The sequence below is a fragment of the Rhamphochromis longiceps genome, linkage group LG12, assembly GCF_057381845.1.
Source record: "Rhamphochromis longiceps isolate RC_006_pf linkage group LG12, R_longiceps_female_GT1.1, whole genome shotgun sequence".
In the NCBI taxonomy this organism is placed as follows: Eukaryota; Metazoa; Chordata; class Actinopteri; order Cichliformes; family Cichlidae; genus Rhamphochromis; species Rhamphochromis longiceps.
Window position 1 is genome coordinate 31,199,591 of NC_140568.1, and position 14,648 is coordinate 31,214,238.

The 14,648-nt window shown below is 41.9% G+C and overlaps 1 protein-coding gene across 7 annotated transcripts in view; it reads right to left on the minus strand.

Annotated features, from left to right (window-relative positions):
• Positions 1 to 1,663: 1,663 nt before the first annotated feature.
• The window catches only part of pde4d (phosphodiesterase 4D, cAMP-specific), a 211,950-nt gene continuing 198,965 nt past the window's right edge, over positions 1,664 to 14,648 (minus strand). For all 7 annotated transcript variants that reach the window (XM_085425790.1, XM_085425792.1, XM_085425789.1 and 4 more), the window contains 9 exons: positions 9,268 to 9,361; positions 8,990 to 9,165; positions 8,769 to 8,867; positions 8,495 to 8,659; positions 8,160 to 8,259; positions 6,334 to 6,488; positions 6,081 to 6,203; positions 5,784 to 5,966; positions 1,664 to 5,692 (listed from right to left, as the gene is read on the minus strand). In XM_085425790.1, coding sequence (XP_085281916.1) covers positions 5,186 to 5,692; positions 5,784 to 5,966; positions 6,081 to 6,203; positions 6,334 to 6,488; positions 8,160 to 8,259; positions 8,495 to 8,659; positions 8,769 to 8,867; positions 8,990 to 9,165; positions 9,268 to 9,361 — 1,602 coding nt within the window. In that variant the 3' untranslated portion in view covers positions 1,664 to 5,185. The remainder of the gene's footprint in view (positions 5,693 to 5,783; positions 5,967 to 6,080; positions 6,204 to 6,333; positions 6,489 to 8,159; positions 8,260 to 8,494; positions 8,660 to 8,768; positions 8,868 to 8,989; positions 9,166 to 9,267; positions 9,362 to 14,648) is intronic.

The window sequence follows — 14,648 nt, forward strand, 5'->3', positions numbered from 1 at the left end:
TCGAACCCACTATGACTATATTGTACATTTGAACGTTGTACTTTTATCGCACTTATTTTGAGTAGAAAATGTTGCATTTATCGTTTTATTTACTTTTTTACTATAGTTTTACCTGATAGGCATTGTCATAGGTACACACTGTTAACTGTAACTCCATTGGAGGTGCAATAAAAACACAATTGTGAAGCTACTTTAAGTATACAGTCACCAGACATTTCATTAGGTACACTTTGTTAGTATTGGGTCAAGCTTTGCTTCATTCTTCATGACAAAGTGCTGAAAACATTCTTTAGAGATTTTGGTCCATATTGACATGATCGCATCGGACAGTTACTGCACATCCATGATGCAAATCTCCCCTTCTACCACATCCCAAAGGCGCTCTGATGGATTTAGATCCAGTGACTGTCGAAGCCACTTGAGTACAGTTGTCATTTTTAAGACAACAGTTTGAGATGATTTGAGCTTTGCTACATAAACAGTTTGCTAGGTAGGCTGTGGTGTACTTTGGGGTGACTGTAGCTTGGTGGTTGGTTGGAGGTTCGATCGCTCACTCTACAATCCAAACGTTGCAGCAGAAATTGAGAAATTAAGACTCGTCTCCTGCTGTCCTAATCTGCTGAGCCTGCGTGAATTGTAGACCACACTGTCTAACACTTTTGACAGTTCTTAGTTGACAGTTCCAACTGCTTTAGTGTTCAACATGTTGTGTTTTCCCTGTTCTCTTGTGCATACTTTGGTTTAGTCTTTCATTTATTTAATGTTGCCTTCTGATCAGCTCGAAGCATTCTGGCCATTCTACTCTGACCTCTGGCATCAACGAGTTATTTTCACCCTGAGAACTGCTGCTCACTGGATATTTTTTCTTTTTCAGACTGTTCTCTGTAAACCCCAGAGACGGTTGTGAGGAAAAATCATAGTAGATCAGCAGCCTCTGAAATACTGCCATGTTAAAAGTTGCTTAAATCACCATTCTTCCCCACTCTAATGCTCCAACTGAACTTCAGTAGGTCATCTTGACCATGTCTACCTACGTATCTACCCAAATGCACCAAATTGCTGCCACGTGATTGGCTTATTAGATATTTGCATTGATGAGATGCTAATGTTGTTTGTCCTAAATTGCTCACAAAGCCTATCCTTGTTGTCACAGGGCAAACTCTGGTGCGCATCCTGGACAGGCCGCCAGTCTATCGGGGCTAACGCATAGATGCACGGGATCTTTCACACCTATGGCCAATTAAGAATCACGAATTACCCTAATACCCACGTCTTTGCCTCAAAGACATCATGTCACTCAGATGTACAGCTGCTTTGTCTTGGCTCTTCCTCTTGAGCATTTCAAAGCAATTTGTGCATTCATAATTGCTGAGAGACACGTGCTCTACAGCAGTGGTTTGCCTTAGTATTTTGCACACCAAAGGGCAAGCCACAATTTCAAGGCACCGCTTATATTCATATCAGCAGAAAGTTTCTATTTTTTCACTGCTGAAGTGTCAAAACTTATGCCTCAATCACCTTATGAGACACCTTCAGAGTTCAACAAGTGGTCTTGCTGAACCCTGATTCTTTTGAAGTAGGTATGAAGAGATTGTTTTATGAGGAAACTGTGACTCAATTCTCCAATACCTTAAAAAACAATCCAAGCAAGAAGTGATTAGGCAGAATCAACCCATGCTTTTATTTAATCCATTGCATATAAAAACTTTTTTCATTCTTTTTATTTGTTTTTTACATAAAGTTGTATGATCTACAGTGCTATCCAATAGACTGCAATTAACAAGGAATCCATTAAAATAAAATTTTAATTGTCCTGTGAAACGTCCAGACAAGTTGGCATTCTAAAGACATAACCCAAAATATAATTGTCCCAAAGACCTTTTTTTTCTTCTTTTTTTTGTCTTAAAGTTACAGTTTGTATTCTCCTTTCATACCATAAAAAAATAGAACACATAATGAGAAAAGAACCCACTATTTCCATTGGTCCAGGGCTGTTTAGAATCTACAGTATGTGTGTCAAAATAAGAGTCCATGTTTCAGGACAATGATGCAGTCGCCCAAACCCCTTGAATCCCACCCCATACCCCCACCCCTCCCTTCACTACACAAATATAATAAACCCTTCTCCTGTGCAGGCAGAGAGATGTCAGTGGTTTTGGATATTGCAAGTAATGTGAGTGGTCGTGCGGGCAGAGCATAGATAAGCAACACACCGCCAGTGTTTCAGCCATAATTAATGCAGCAGTGGCTGAACATGCAGATGTGTCTCGAAGCCTCTGTGCTTTGTAGGGCCGTAGTCAAGCAACAGCTATACACTACTGTTGCGCCCCATTCAGTGTTTCTGTAGCTGCGAGACAGCCACGCAGAAGCAGGTGATGCGGCAGCCAAAAAAGCGACTCCCGCATCACGTCTCCTGACAGGCTGAATCACATCTGTGAGTGTAGAGGCAGAGCGTAAAGGAAGTGTGAGCTGTTCAGACCAGGTCTACAGCAAACTCGACTCTGGGGACATCCGGCTGGCTATAGGCCACACATCACTCATGTGGTAAATCTCAGGCTTGCGGTCGAACCGAGTCTCCGCACACGTCTGCACCGACGGCGTATTTTCAAAGCAGCGCCGTAGCTGCGAGACAGAGCAAACCGTGTTTGGCTGTGATTGTGGAAAAGGCAACTTTTCTCAGCAGGAGATCGGGCCGACCCAAGCCAAAAAGATTCACCACTGCAGCAAAAAGAGAACTAGAGAATTCAAAAAATAAAAAGGCTAAAAGTAAATGACGTGTTGAATTTAAGGCACAGCCCATGGGCCAAGGAACAGTTTCTTTTTTTTCTTAAAAAAAACAATTTGGCTTTCCCTCTCTCTTCACTGAGCTACTTCTCAGCTAAGCAACATGTCGATGGATCGTTTTTGTTTTGTTTTTTTCTTTTTTGTTGTTTTTCTTTTTTTTTTTACACTGAAATTCATGTGTAAATAAACATTCTCTCAACAAGAGGTACATAATACAGCCACGCCATCACCAAAAGGGATGATAAGAATCAACCATTTACAGCAAACTGCATTATGATAGTAATAACATTAATAATTATATATTATGTACAGCACAATAAATATATGTTTGTAAACAGCGATAAAACCAGAAAATTTTTTATTACAGGTAAGGGCTCTGGGTGAGGATGGGGGGAAAAAAGAAAGAAAAGTATTGGCACAAAATGAAAGATTAAATAAAAAGTTTTAAAATGACACATAATCAAAACGAGCACTCTTTAAAAAGCGGTGTGCAGTACTTCAAGTGGTTTTTTTTTTCTTTAAAGAGGTGGATTTTCTTTTAAATATTGTATGTACACTGGGGTTAAAAAGTATATTTGGATATTGTAACCTGCAAGCCTGCGATGTGGTCTATGCTACAGTAAAATATTTACTGTACCATCTTCATAATGCAAAAAAACACACACACACACACACACACACACACACACACACACACACACACACACACAAAGAGGGGGGAAAAAAAAGAATCAAGCAATAAATAATAAATTGAGGCGTAAAATATGATAGAAAAAAGTGAAGAGTTTTGGCTGTGATGTAGGGCGACAACGTTCAAGCCTATGTGCGCACGCGTTTTGGCGAGTTTAAATAAAACAATAAATGTAATCATAAACGAATATATGTATCTGTGCAAGAGTATCTGGATATCTGTAGAGGATATCTGACGACTGCACGATGGAGCTGATTGTCTTGTCGAAAACAAAGACAGTAACTGGAGTTAACGTCGTGTAGGCAAAAAAACCCTATAAAAACAAAAATGTGTTCGTGATGAAAAGCACATTTACAACAGGTAAAAGAAAACACAGTGACTGGAAAAAAGCAGCAGTTCTTGATGTGCGTGTCAAATAAGGGCAAGAAAATGAAAAGAAGGACGATAAAAAGCTTTCGTAGCATTTGTATAAAATCACCCTATAATACCATTTCTATTTCTGTATACTTGGAGCACTAAACAAGCTTCTAAAAAAGGTGCTTTTTGTATCAACTACAAAGCATTGCATTGTCTTAGGATGTGTTCAAAAGAACTGCAGGCAACGACAATTAAATTTAAAGGCTTGTAACAATGTAACTGAAGTGTGAAAACCTCGGCTTTCACGCTTCCTTCTCGGTGAAGACGCTCACCAAAAACAATAGTTATTATGAATGAATTCCAAAATTCAAACTGACAGGACAAACCAAATATGAGTACAGTGGCATGGAAATAGTAGTATAAATGCTATTGGAGCAAGTGCAAACAGCTCAGAACACTCAATGTAACCCAGCTGTAAAGATATCCCCTTCAAGAAAAAAAACAAAACAAAAAAACACTGAATATCTACGACACGTTTCTCCCCCATTAGTTTCCAAAAGTGCCCTCGTTTTCTTTATTTCTAACAAAACAGAGCCTAAGATTGCAAAAGTAAATTCTAGAAAATATCTGAATCTTACATACAGTACGATACAAAAAAAATTAAAGAGGTCTAGGACAGCGACACAGCCGTTTCGATTTGAGCTTGGTGTCAGTCAGGTTTTCAAGGAAGACTTCCACAGCAGAAATGTGTCTCAAAAAGTTCCCCGGTGTGCTGCAGCTTTCATCTCTGCGGCGCCCCGTCAGGTTTTCTCGACCGGATGACAGCATAACGTGCCTCCTAATTTGTAGCGGGAGGGGGGGGATATGACCTAACCGAGAGGGAGGTTCTCCTTGAACACGCCAACAACTGTCTCTGTAGAGTATGGGCACTTAATAAAACACGGAAACACTGGCAAACCTTCGGGCGAGGCTGAGACGAAGCAGAAAAGGAGGAAAACGTGATGTTACGTACAGTAAGAACAGCACGGAGGAGACTGAACTGCTGGTCCACAAACTTAAGCCTGTAAAAGGGAGGGGGCTGTAAAGGTGAAATAAAGACACACCACTTCAGTACAAATGGGAATGGAAAGGAGTTTTCCTGAGTGCAAAAAAACTTGAAGTAGTACCAGTGGGCGTGTCTGAACAAAGCGGGCAGGGAGGAGTGGCCAAGGTGGGGAGCAGCGCACGCTTTGGAACCAGAAACATGGATGTATAAAAACCACACACAGATTCAACAAAACCCAAAAAATATTCTATAAATAATCATCTGTCATTACTAAGAAGAAGAGTTAATCAGATGCTGTCCATAAACTGCTATGTGTCAGGGGATTTCGCTTTCTCTTCTTCCTCCTCTTCCTCCTCCTCTTCTGCTACCTCTTCCTCGACAACACATGATTGTGAGCAGGGTGTTTCTCCCTCTTCTACTACCTCATCATCATCGTCATCGTCCTCCCCCACCTGTTCGTCCAAAGGTATCTCTGTTGATTCAGAGTCCTGCGTACAGAGTGTTTTAGAATCAGTACAGCTGTTTTCCTCCTCCTCCTCTTCCTCCTCCTCCTCCTCTGGCTGGCTGCCGCTGTCTTTCTCAGTGTCCGACTCCCCGTCCTCCTCCAGGGTGAGCTCGAATTGGAACTTGTCCCCTCCCGGAGGTCGAGTGCTGTCCTCAGGCTCGTCCAACGCAGGGGAGGGACTTTGGGGGATGGTGCTTTGGTACCACTCTCTGTTGTCTTCTAATGTGTCCAGGATGTCCTGGGCATCCGGATGGACCAGGTCAGCCCACGTCTCCCACAAAGGGTGGACGATATAGTCTATGAATCCAACCTACAGAGGACACGCAGGAAAAACAGGACTCTCAGTGTGTGTCTACACAGCACACAAGTACAGTACACTTATCTGCCTGTGTGTGTGTTACCTGGCTCTTTTCTACTGAGGCATTGTGTTTGTCACACATGGGGCTGATCTCCATGCCCCTCTCCCGTTCTCGGTCACCTTGGCTGAAAAACTCTTCCATGATGCGATCCGTCCACTGCCGGTACAGCTGCAGAGGCTTGGTGGGGTTGCTCAAATCTGCACAGTGCACCATGTTCTGGAGAACCTGAATGTGACCGGTAACACAATCTAAAACACAGCGCCAATGTCCCAAAAGACAATATAGACAGCAGCAGGAAATACTACAACAGAGACGTGGATATTAGACAGCCAGTTTTACCTGTATCCTGTCAGAATAGTTATCCAGCAGTAAGACACCAGAGCTGGTCACTTTCTTAGTTTCCACCATTGTTTTCAGATCAGCCAGCAGATTCATGTGCTTGGACATGTCTGTAGCTAGCACCTTATAAAGACCAACAACAAACTGTTACTAGTACTCAGCAAAGAACACTGTCGCTTAATTTGTACGTAATATACTACACAAGGCTTTCTACTCAGCCTTTATTACAAAAGATGAAACTCTTTTCACTTACGATGTCAATGACCATCTTTCGCAGTGATTGTCTTTGTTTTTTGGTCAAGTTTTGGAAGATGTCACAGTTCTCCTCTTGCAGGAGCTTGAAACCGACTGCTAGATGATGGTTCTCTAAGACGGAAGAGTCATTGTACATCAGTGCCAACTCTGAATCTGCAGGGGGGAAACGGTTGGTTAGTTTAGTTTGCAGAAACTTAGCAGGAAGCTGATAAGTCCGCTGGTACACTTCTGTACATCCAACTGGAAATTCTTTTCAAGTTGCTTTTAGGCTAAGCTTAAGTTGATACACGCTGCACGCCACTTTGTAACCCACCCCATCTCTTCCTTTTCATGCTTTGTCCTGTTAAATCAGTGTCTGCAGTCATGCATGCCTGCTCTTGTTCTGTTCTGGAGGTGTTGCTGCTGCTCTCAGTGCCTTGTGCTTTCCACACATGTGCATGTGCCAAAACCATACTGCCAAATACAAATTACCATAGATGGGAACAGCAATTCTAAACTGTGCATTTCAGTTTAATTAGATCCATAAGACAATAAATGTGCAACAATCGCCTATTAGTGCAACAAATTTCTCTAATGGTGTCTTGCTGAATTTTATGTGTGCTGCTATGGATTCCTTGGTGAATGAGCAGCAGAAGAAAGCCCCATCATGTTTACCGCTGAGAGATTTCCCACTCGCGGTCATTTGAAGGACCTCTAGCTGTATTTAGATTTTCCATTAAGATGCATTAGTCTTGGCCACAGTGAAACCGAGCAGCAGAACAGAGAAAGGGGATCCTGCTCCGTTGCTCTCTGGCTGACAGCAGATCATTCTGGTGGCACTTAACAAGGATGACTCACACTGCCTTTACTGCAGGGATTCCCCATTTGGGGCTTATGGTAAGCACTACACATTTTATGTGTGTGCTACGTGTATGCGACTGCATAGTGTGCCTTCTGTTCTGAGGCTGGTGTTAGTAATACTCTTATGCATTTGTGCCCAGTGGATATAAACTGCTTTTGTTTGAGTTTTCCTCTAAACCGCCAAATTAAGGTGATATTTGTGATACTGCTAACCATAAGCAAGTGAGTCAGTTAAAGTGAGATAACAGGGGTTTAGTGTCTAGCTCAGGGATACATTAACAAACACAACAACATGAAGCAGGCATGCAAGTCTGGCATGGTTATAAGCTCAGTTGAGATGCTTCTATCACTACTCTTGGTGTTAGTGAGTCACACAGATTATCTGGCTTTTATTTCTTTAGGTTTTGATAAATCTGTCTTTGTGATGTCTACCCTTCACTCAACAATGGAGATTACTGGAATTTAGCAACCAAAATGCAATGGCCTATAAAAAGAAATAAGACTCTCAGCGTTGATTAGCTACCGCTTGATGTAAACAAGAAAATATTGAGGTCAGCACATATAGTGTGGCTACATTTGTCCTCAGAAGGACGTTTTCCTAAGAATCCTGAATGATGTTGAGTACAGGGATTAGGGCAATTATTGATCGTCTCTTTGAACTCCTCTGCTTTGGAATCACATGTCAAAGCCATCACACGTGCCTGCAAAAAACATGCTGGTAAACACGTGCATGTGTGCAGGCACTAAGTGTTTAAGCCCAACCTGCACATTTTGGAGTTGATGCAAGAATCAATTCAGAGTTTGGATTAATTATGAAATGCGATTTATGAGAGAAATTATATTTATAATGCAGAGTGTGTGCATATGTATGCTTGCTAACGAAGCAGAGGCATCAATGTGCATGTTCTCACCTTTGTGCCAGAGTGTGTGCGTTTGTGAATACTTGGTAATGACACAGTTGCTAACACTCATATTCAGGCTTACTGGTGTTAATGAGGAACTGGTTCGAGACTCCGGGATGGTCCACGTCATGAATTGCACTGGCAAAGATGGCAGCGAGGATCTCAAGGTCTGTGAACACAGCCTGGAAAGAAGAAGAAGCAAGTGTTGAAGGGAGAGCGGAGGGCACTGATGCGAGAGTCAGCTCGCTGGATAAAAATACCCTTTCAAGTTTAGAGCCATTGATTGGACGTGGAGAAGGAGTTTGATTGAAGCTGATTGTGGAAGCATGGCCTACGTGTTTGTGAGTATATGCATGTCAATGCATGTGTACAAGAGTGCTCCATGTCTTTGTGTGTGTGCGTGCACTTGCACCTCACCTCAAGGGCAGGGGTGGATAGCAGCACGTGAGTTGACTGGGTGACGTCAGCAGCATGGATGTTGTTATGATAGGCCACATCGGCATGGTAATGGTCTTCTAAGGTCATCAGGTAGGTTATAAAGGTGTCAAGTGGAATTTTAAAAGTTTTTAACAAGTCTCTCTCCTGCAAATAAGAAATAAAGGGGGGGGTATTACAATTAAGACGATTTGGACAATTTGGGGATTCATCAAGCAGCAAAAGAGCCAGAAAAACAGAAGAAGGAAGTCTTTACCTGGAATATTGTGTACATCATGACTGTCAGTGGTCGATTCCCAGAAAATTCGGAGATTTTAAAAACATTAAGGCCCCATTTATTCACATGCTCCAACTCCTGAAAAAAATCAAAACCCCAAAAAACAATGAGATAAGATCAGAAATAAATTCCCTCAACTATATACATCAAATTGCACACACTGTGCACTATATTTATGTAAACTATGCACACAAACACACCTTAGCAAGTTCATCTTCGGTCTCGGTCTTGACCCCAAATCGAGGGATGTTCGAGTTTGTGAGGCTGGATGAGTGCTGCAGCTTTTTCACCCCACTGATCTGAGACATGGGCTTGTTCTTCTTCTCCTTCTCCTTTTGCGTTTGAGGGGATGGCATCTCGACTTCATGCTGCTTGTCTGGAGAGACACAGTGCAGAAAAAAAAGAACAGAAAAGTGAATACAAAGATTGTCACGATGCAGGAAGGAGGGCGAGTCTATCTACCCGTGTCATCACTCACCCAGGAAGGTGTTGGAGATGAACTCAGAGACTTGGTTCCCAGAGCGGCTCATCTCCGAGAGGTGCGTGAGCTCTCTATTCAACATCCTCTTGAACTGAAAGCGGAGCACACACGTATATGAATAATGGGTTCAGTGTCTCGGAAAAAGGCATAATCACAATTACTTGGTTTTTCAGGTCAGAGGTGTTCAGAGGCACTTAATAATGTCATTTTCAAGTAAAGAACAGAAACTGAAAACATAGTTCAAGTTCCAGAACGTGAAAAAAAAAAATCTATGCATGTAAAGAAAACAGATGATTTGATGGCATACACATTCCTAATAGCAACAGTCTTTTGCAGACAGATTTTTAAAATTTCAAGGAACAATACAGTAGTTATTCCCAGAAATTTCACCTTCTCTCACTTTAACACACACACACACACACACACACACACACACACACACACACACACACACACACACACACACACACACACACACACACACAGATTTAGAGGGCTGCTGCCCTGAAAAAACTGACAGCATTTATTTATTCCTCATTTGCTCTTAGCTCTCCGGTGCCTAATTGAAGTGGCAGGCCCAAATTTAGCTGCAGCTTTGGTTTTGAAAACCAAATTGATTGATGTGGAGGCAAACGCTTTAAATCACTGATGTTCCAAACCACAAAGTTACAAAACAGATATTTAAAAAACCCCTCAATGCATTATTTAATTATGAATGAATTTAATTATGAAATTGTAAAATGCACAGTGTATATCAATGATTTATGTAAAGCCATACTGATCACTTTAAGCAAGCCATAACACCACAGGAGTCTCTTTAGAGCTCAGTCCGATTTAAGAACACCCACAGGCTTTTTTATAATGATGACACCAGAGGCTGCGAGCCACTTGCAGCCATTGTTGCAGAAAAGCGACAAATACAATAATTACAAACATATAAAAATAGCAACATATAAATAAAAATGCAACCTACAAGATTTCCAGATATCTGTATAAAGTAAAATTAAAAGATTATGGACCTAAAAAGGAGAGACCTAAGAGTTGCTGTTTTCTTTGACCTAAGAGGCCACTTGTGCCGTTTAACCTTTGAAACAACCAGAATGGAAATAACGATCCAGAGATTTTGCGAAAACATCTTTGCTCTTGAATCCAAAGTCACCTAAATTATCATTTTTTTCTGTGAATTACACCCAGGCAGCACCATGCGAGTACAACATTGGCTCTTCACATCAAATGCATCAAAATGGAAAACGGACCCAGAAATCTCACACCAATGCAGCAACAGTTTGAGGAGATATATGACGTGCTTCGTATATCTCAACTGGTCTGAGGGATGAAAGTTACAAAAAAACCACGTCCTCTCGATGAAAATTAATTTAAGCAATCACGTCAAACTAGGTGTGAAGCATATGAATATATAAAAAAACTACACTAATATAAGAAGGGATCTTACCTGTATGTATCCCCAGGACACAGAGAGCAAATAATTTGCTTCAGGCATTTTGACAAATCAAGCAAACCGATCCAGAAGCAGAAAAGGTGCAGGTTTATAGTCCGGTATACTGCTCAGTCAATGAAAACACTAGACAGCTAGTAAAACAAAGGCAGTTCCCGCCAGTTAAAAGACCTCAACCTGAGGAGCCCGCAGAGCTCGATTCCAAGTAAATCAGCTGTGCAGAGTCCGTAAGTGAAGCATTGCGTTCTTGCCCTGCAAATAACCAAAGAACCAAGCCGAAGAAAAACAGATTCTGACAGAGAAGCGGAAGAAACGTGTCTCCCCAAAGATCCGATGCGAGCATATTGTGACCACACACGGTGACACAGATTGGCATGTGAACACACAGAGTCAGGCACAGGGATGCACTGCTGAGTCTGTGAATAATTGATGATGGTGCGGATGCTTAGTAGATGCCAAAGCACCAGGACAGCAAAATTTTTCTCTCAGCAGCTCCCAAACAGGACTGCCTGGCTGCTTCTGTATGTGTGACACAAGCTCCCATGTGAAGCGCACAGGCTGCCTCCCTCACACGGTCGTACGACGGCAGCGAATCAGGGCCCGGATATGAAAGAAGTGTGAGCTCATCATCATCATCTCTGATTGGTTTGGATTGGAACAGACCTGAGACTGCCTGCTGTTTGATTGGCTGGGACTGAGGTCAGTGGAAAAATCTACCCCTTCCCTTTCCTTTAATTCCTGCGGTGCAAGGGGGATGTTAGTTTGCGTATGCATGTGTGTGTGTGTGTACAGTACACACCTACATTTGTGTGTATGCAAAACATGTTCATATAAGATGCATGGCCAACTGTTCTAACCTTCTGCACAGCTTGATATACAAGTGCAGGTTACCTCATCCAACATGATATAATATTTTAAAAAAGCTGAGGTCACCTTCCACCCCGGTATTCAAGCGAGGTGAGTCACAGCAGCATCACTGATGAGATGATGTAAACACACACACAAAAAACCCCCATCATTAGTCTTACAATAAGAATGAGCGTCACAGTTATCTGAAGTGGGCTCAATAGGACAGAAACTAAAAGTGCTGCAGCCACACAGGCTGCTCCGTGTGCGTGTCAGCAAGCTCGGGAGGTCGTCGCTTTAATCGAAGGCAAAAGATGAAACCTTATTCAAGCAGGAGTTTTTTGTTTTTCTTTCTGAAGCAGCACCAAGCGACAAACACCTCCAAAGTGAGTATATCCACCTGATGCTTTATGAGTGCATTTCATGTCTCCAGCAGTCATTTTTTAATGTTGACATCCAGCATTATTGAATTATCCGCCGATAATCTCAAGTCTTAAATTTGAAATTTTACAGGAAAACCCACGTTGAGTCAGCTCACCAACGATGTCCCAGTGAAAAAAAAGGGCATTGACAGAGAGCTGTTTGCAGTTTGCTGCAATTCAAATGTACAGGGCATCTGAATCTTGTCCTACCAAAATGAGTGATATTAGATGTGTAAGCTCAAATAATTACTGGACTGCTTCTTGTAATTGCAGGTGTGGAAAATTCTGAACTGTGATACTATTCTTAGGATCTGGACAGGGGGTATTTCTAAGAAAAGCAGAACCAAACTTTGGTGAAAAACATGTTTACTTTGGACTTTGGTTTATTTAAAGAAATGTCTTAGTATAAACACTTGTGTATGCTCTTCAAATTACCTGTTGAGGTACTGGTCCAAAAACATTTCCAATCAATGTTCAGAGTTCAGACAGCGTGCAAGTTTTGATATTACAGCTTTACTGATAAATATTGCAGTGATGATGATGATGATGATGATGATGATGATGATGATGATGATGGATCATTTTTCTAATCATCACCACCATCTAACTTACCCCACCCCATAAACCAGGGGTGTCTGACACATGGTCCTATCCTTATTAGGGTTGTGGGGGTGGTTGGAGCCTATCCCAGCTACCATAGGGCGAGAGGCAGGGTACACCCTGGACAGATGGCCAGTCTGTTGCAGGGCAGGGAATGTACAATGAAGAGATAAAACTTGAGAGAAGAGCATGTTTGCCCCTGAAAAAAGGGCGGCATCAAACATCTGGGAGATGAGGGGAAAAAAGGCCCAGCATTTTATTAATTTCTATCGGCTGGCACCACATGTAAAACAGTGGAACACAACCGCACGGTAATTAACGCGTAATCCATGACACACAAGCATAAATGTCGGGGATGATGTCGGCCGCTAACATAGCTAACGTCGAAAGGACTGCAAAGGCTGCCTGCAAAAGGCCTTAGTAATGCTGATGAGCATTAATAAACAGAATATAAAATTACAATTGTCAAAGTTAAAAAGATTATTCCAGATCTTTATATGGTTCATATAAACTTCTTTTTAAAAATTTGAATCTTTAAAAAACAGTGAAAATTTGAACCATAATCAGGTTATTGAAACTTGCGCACACCCACACAAAACATCCACAGCCCCTGCGTTTCTTTAGATTTAGAGTCTGTTCTTTCTTTTTCATGTTGTGTATGTAAACGCACATGTGTGCATGCATGTGTCGAGTGTTTACATTGATTGAAAAGGGACCAAATCTGTCTCTGATTACTTTACGCCCCACTTCCACAGCCTGTTTGGCACTGTGAGTAATTTACAGCTACACTGGAACAGATGAGCCCACCGGCTCGCTGAGATCCAGTCGCTTTGATTGACTCACAGCCAAGCAGGCCAGCACAGGCCCAACACACACGCACATGTGTGCACGCACAACACATGGTCTCCTCTCAGGTGGACAGTTTAAACAACGCCCGCTTACACCTCACTAATCCACACAAACTCCCACTCGCTGTCACGCAAACACACACAAAGCAATAGCTTAGCCAAGAGGTGTGAACTCAAACTATTGGGTAAAAATTGGAAAGTGTCACACCGAGCATAGATGTGTGTTGTGACCAAAAATATCTGTTCCTGCTGTGTATATATAGCTCGCAACACCTCCAGATCAATGTATTTTTTTCGTTTCTCACATTCTGCATTTATTCGGGCAGCAGACGCCCCCTCTCCGCAGAGGGAGCAGGAACACTTTAATTGTTGTCAGTGTTATAGATGAAATGGGTCTGTCACCCATTCATGACATACAGAAGACACCAAGGAGGAAATCCATATGTAGGAAGGCTACAAACAGGTAATGGTAAGACTGGTTGGTGGTTCGATCCCCCGGCTCCTCCAATCCACACATAAAAATGTGTCACAGGGCCAATACATAGTGCATGACTGTTAGGAAAAGGGCTGTACCACACAAATACTAGTCCATGTACCATTTATAGCACAAAGTATACCTATGAAAACTAAGATCAGCAGCAAGATGCAAAAGCAAAGAGAACTAGCCACTAATTCAGCCACTGAAGAATGAGTCTGAACCGCATCGCATGTGTAAGCCCTCCTCGCTGAACTAGATCCAACTTTTAGGGACAAGACAGTTTGAATTCTTAAGGGAAGCTACATGTTATTCAGAAAAAGCAGAAACCTCTCCTCGCACAGATCTGAGATCAGTGATGTGAGGCTGCTAAACTAGGTGTTTCCTAAGGAACCTCTTGCTCTTTCTTGAAATGAGCTGCTAAGAAACACTAATAGTGAAATATCAAAAGAATAATACTTTTAATCATTTAAAAGTATCACTGCAACAAGTGGAGGAGATATAATCAGTTACTGGTTATACTTGCACATATTGTCTATTGGCCTCATTATTTGAAACTTTGGCCACATTTAATAGCAGCACCTGCCATTATAGCAGTGTACATATATAACAGGAAAAGCATAATTTAGCACAGGTCCATATTACAGACTTTGGTATTTACTTTACCTGCTGCAACAATTAGAGAGTCATTATGAAAACAGAAGATATCTACCAACACCCACTGGCTGCTG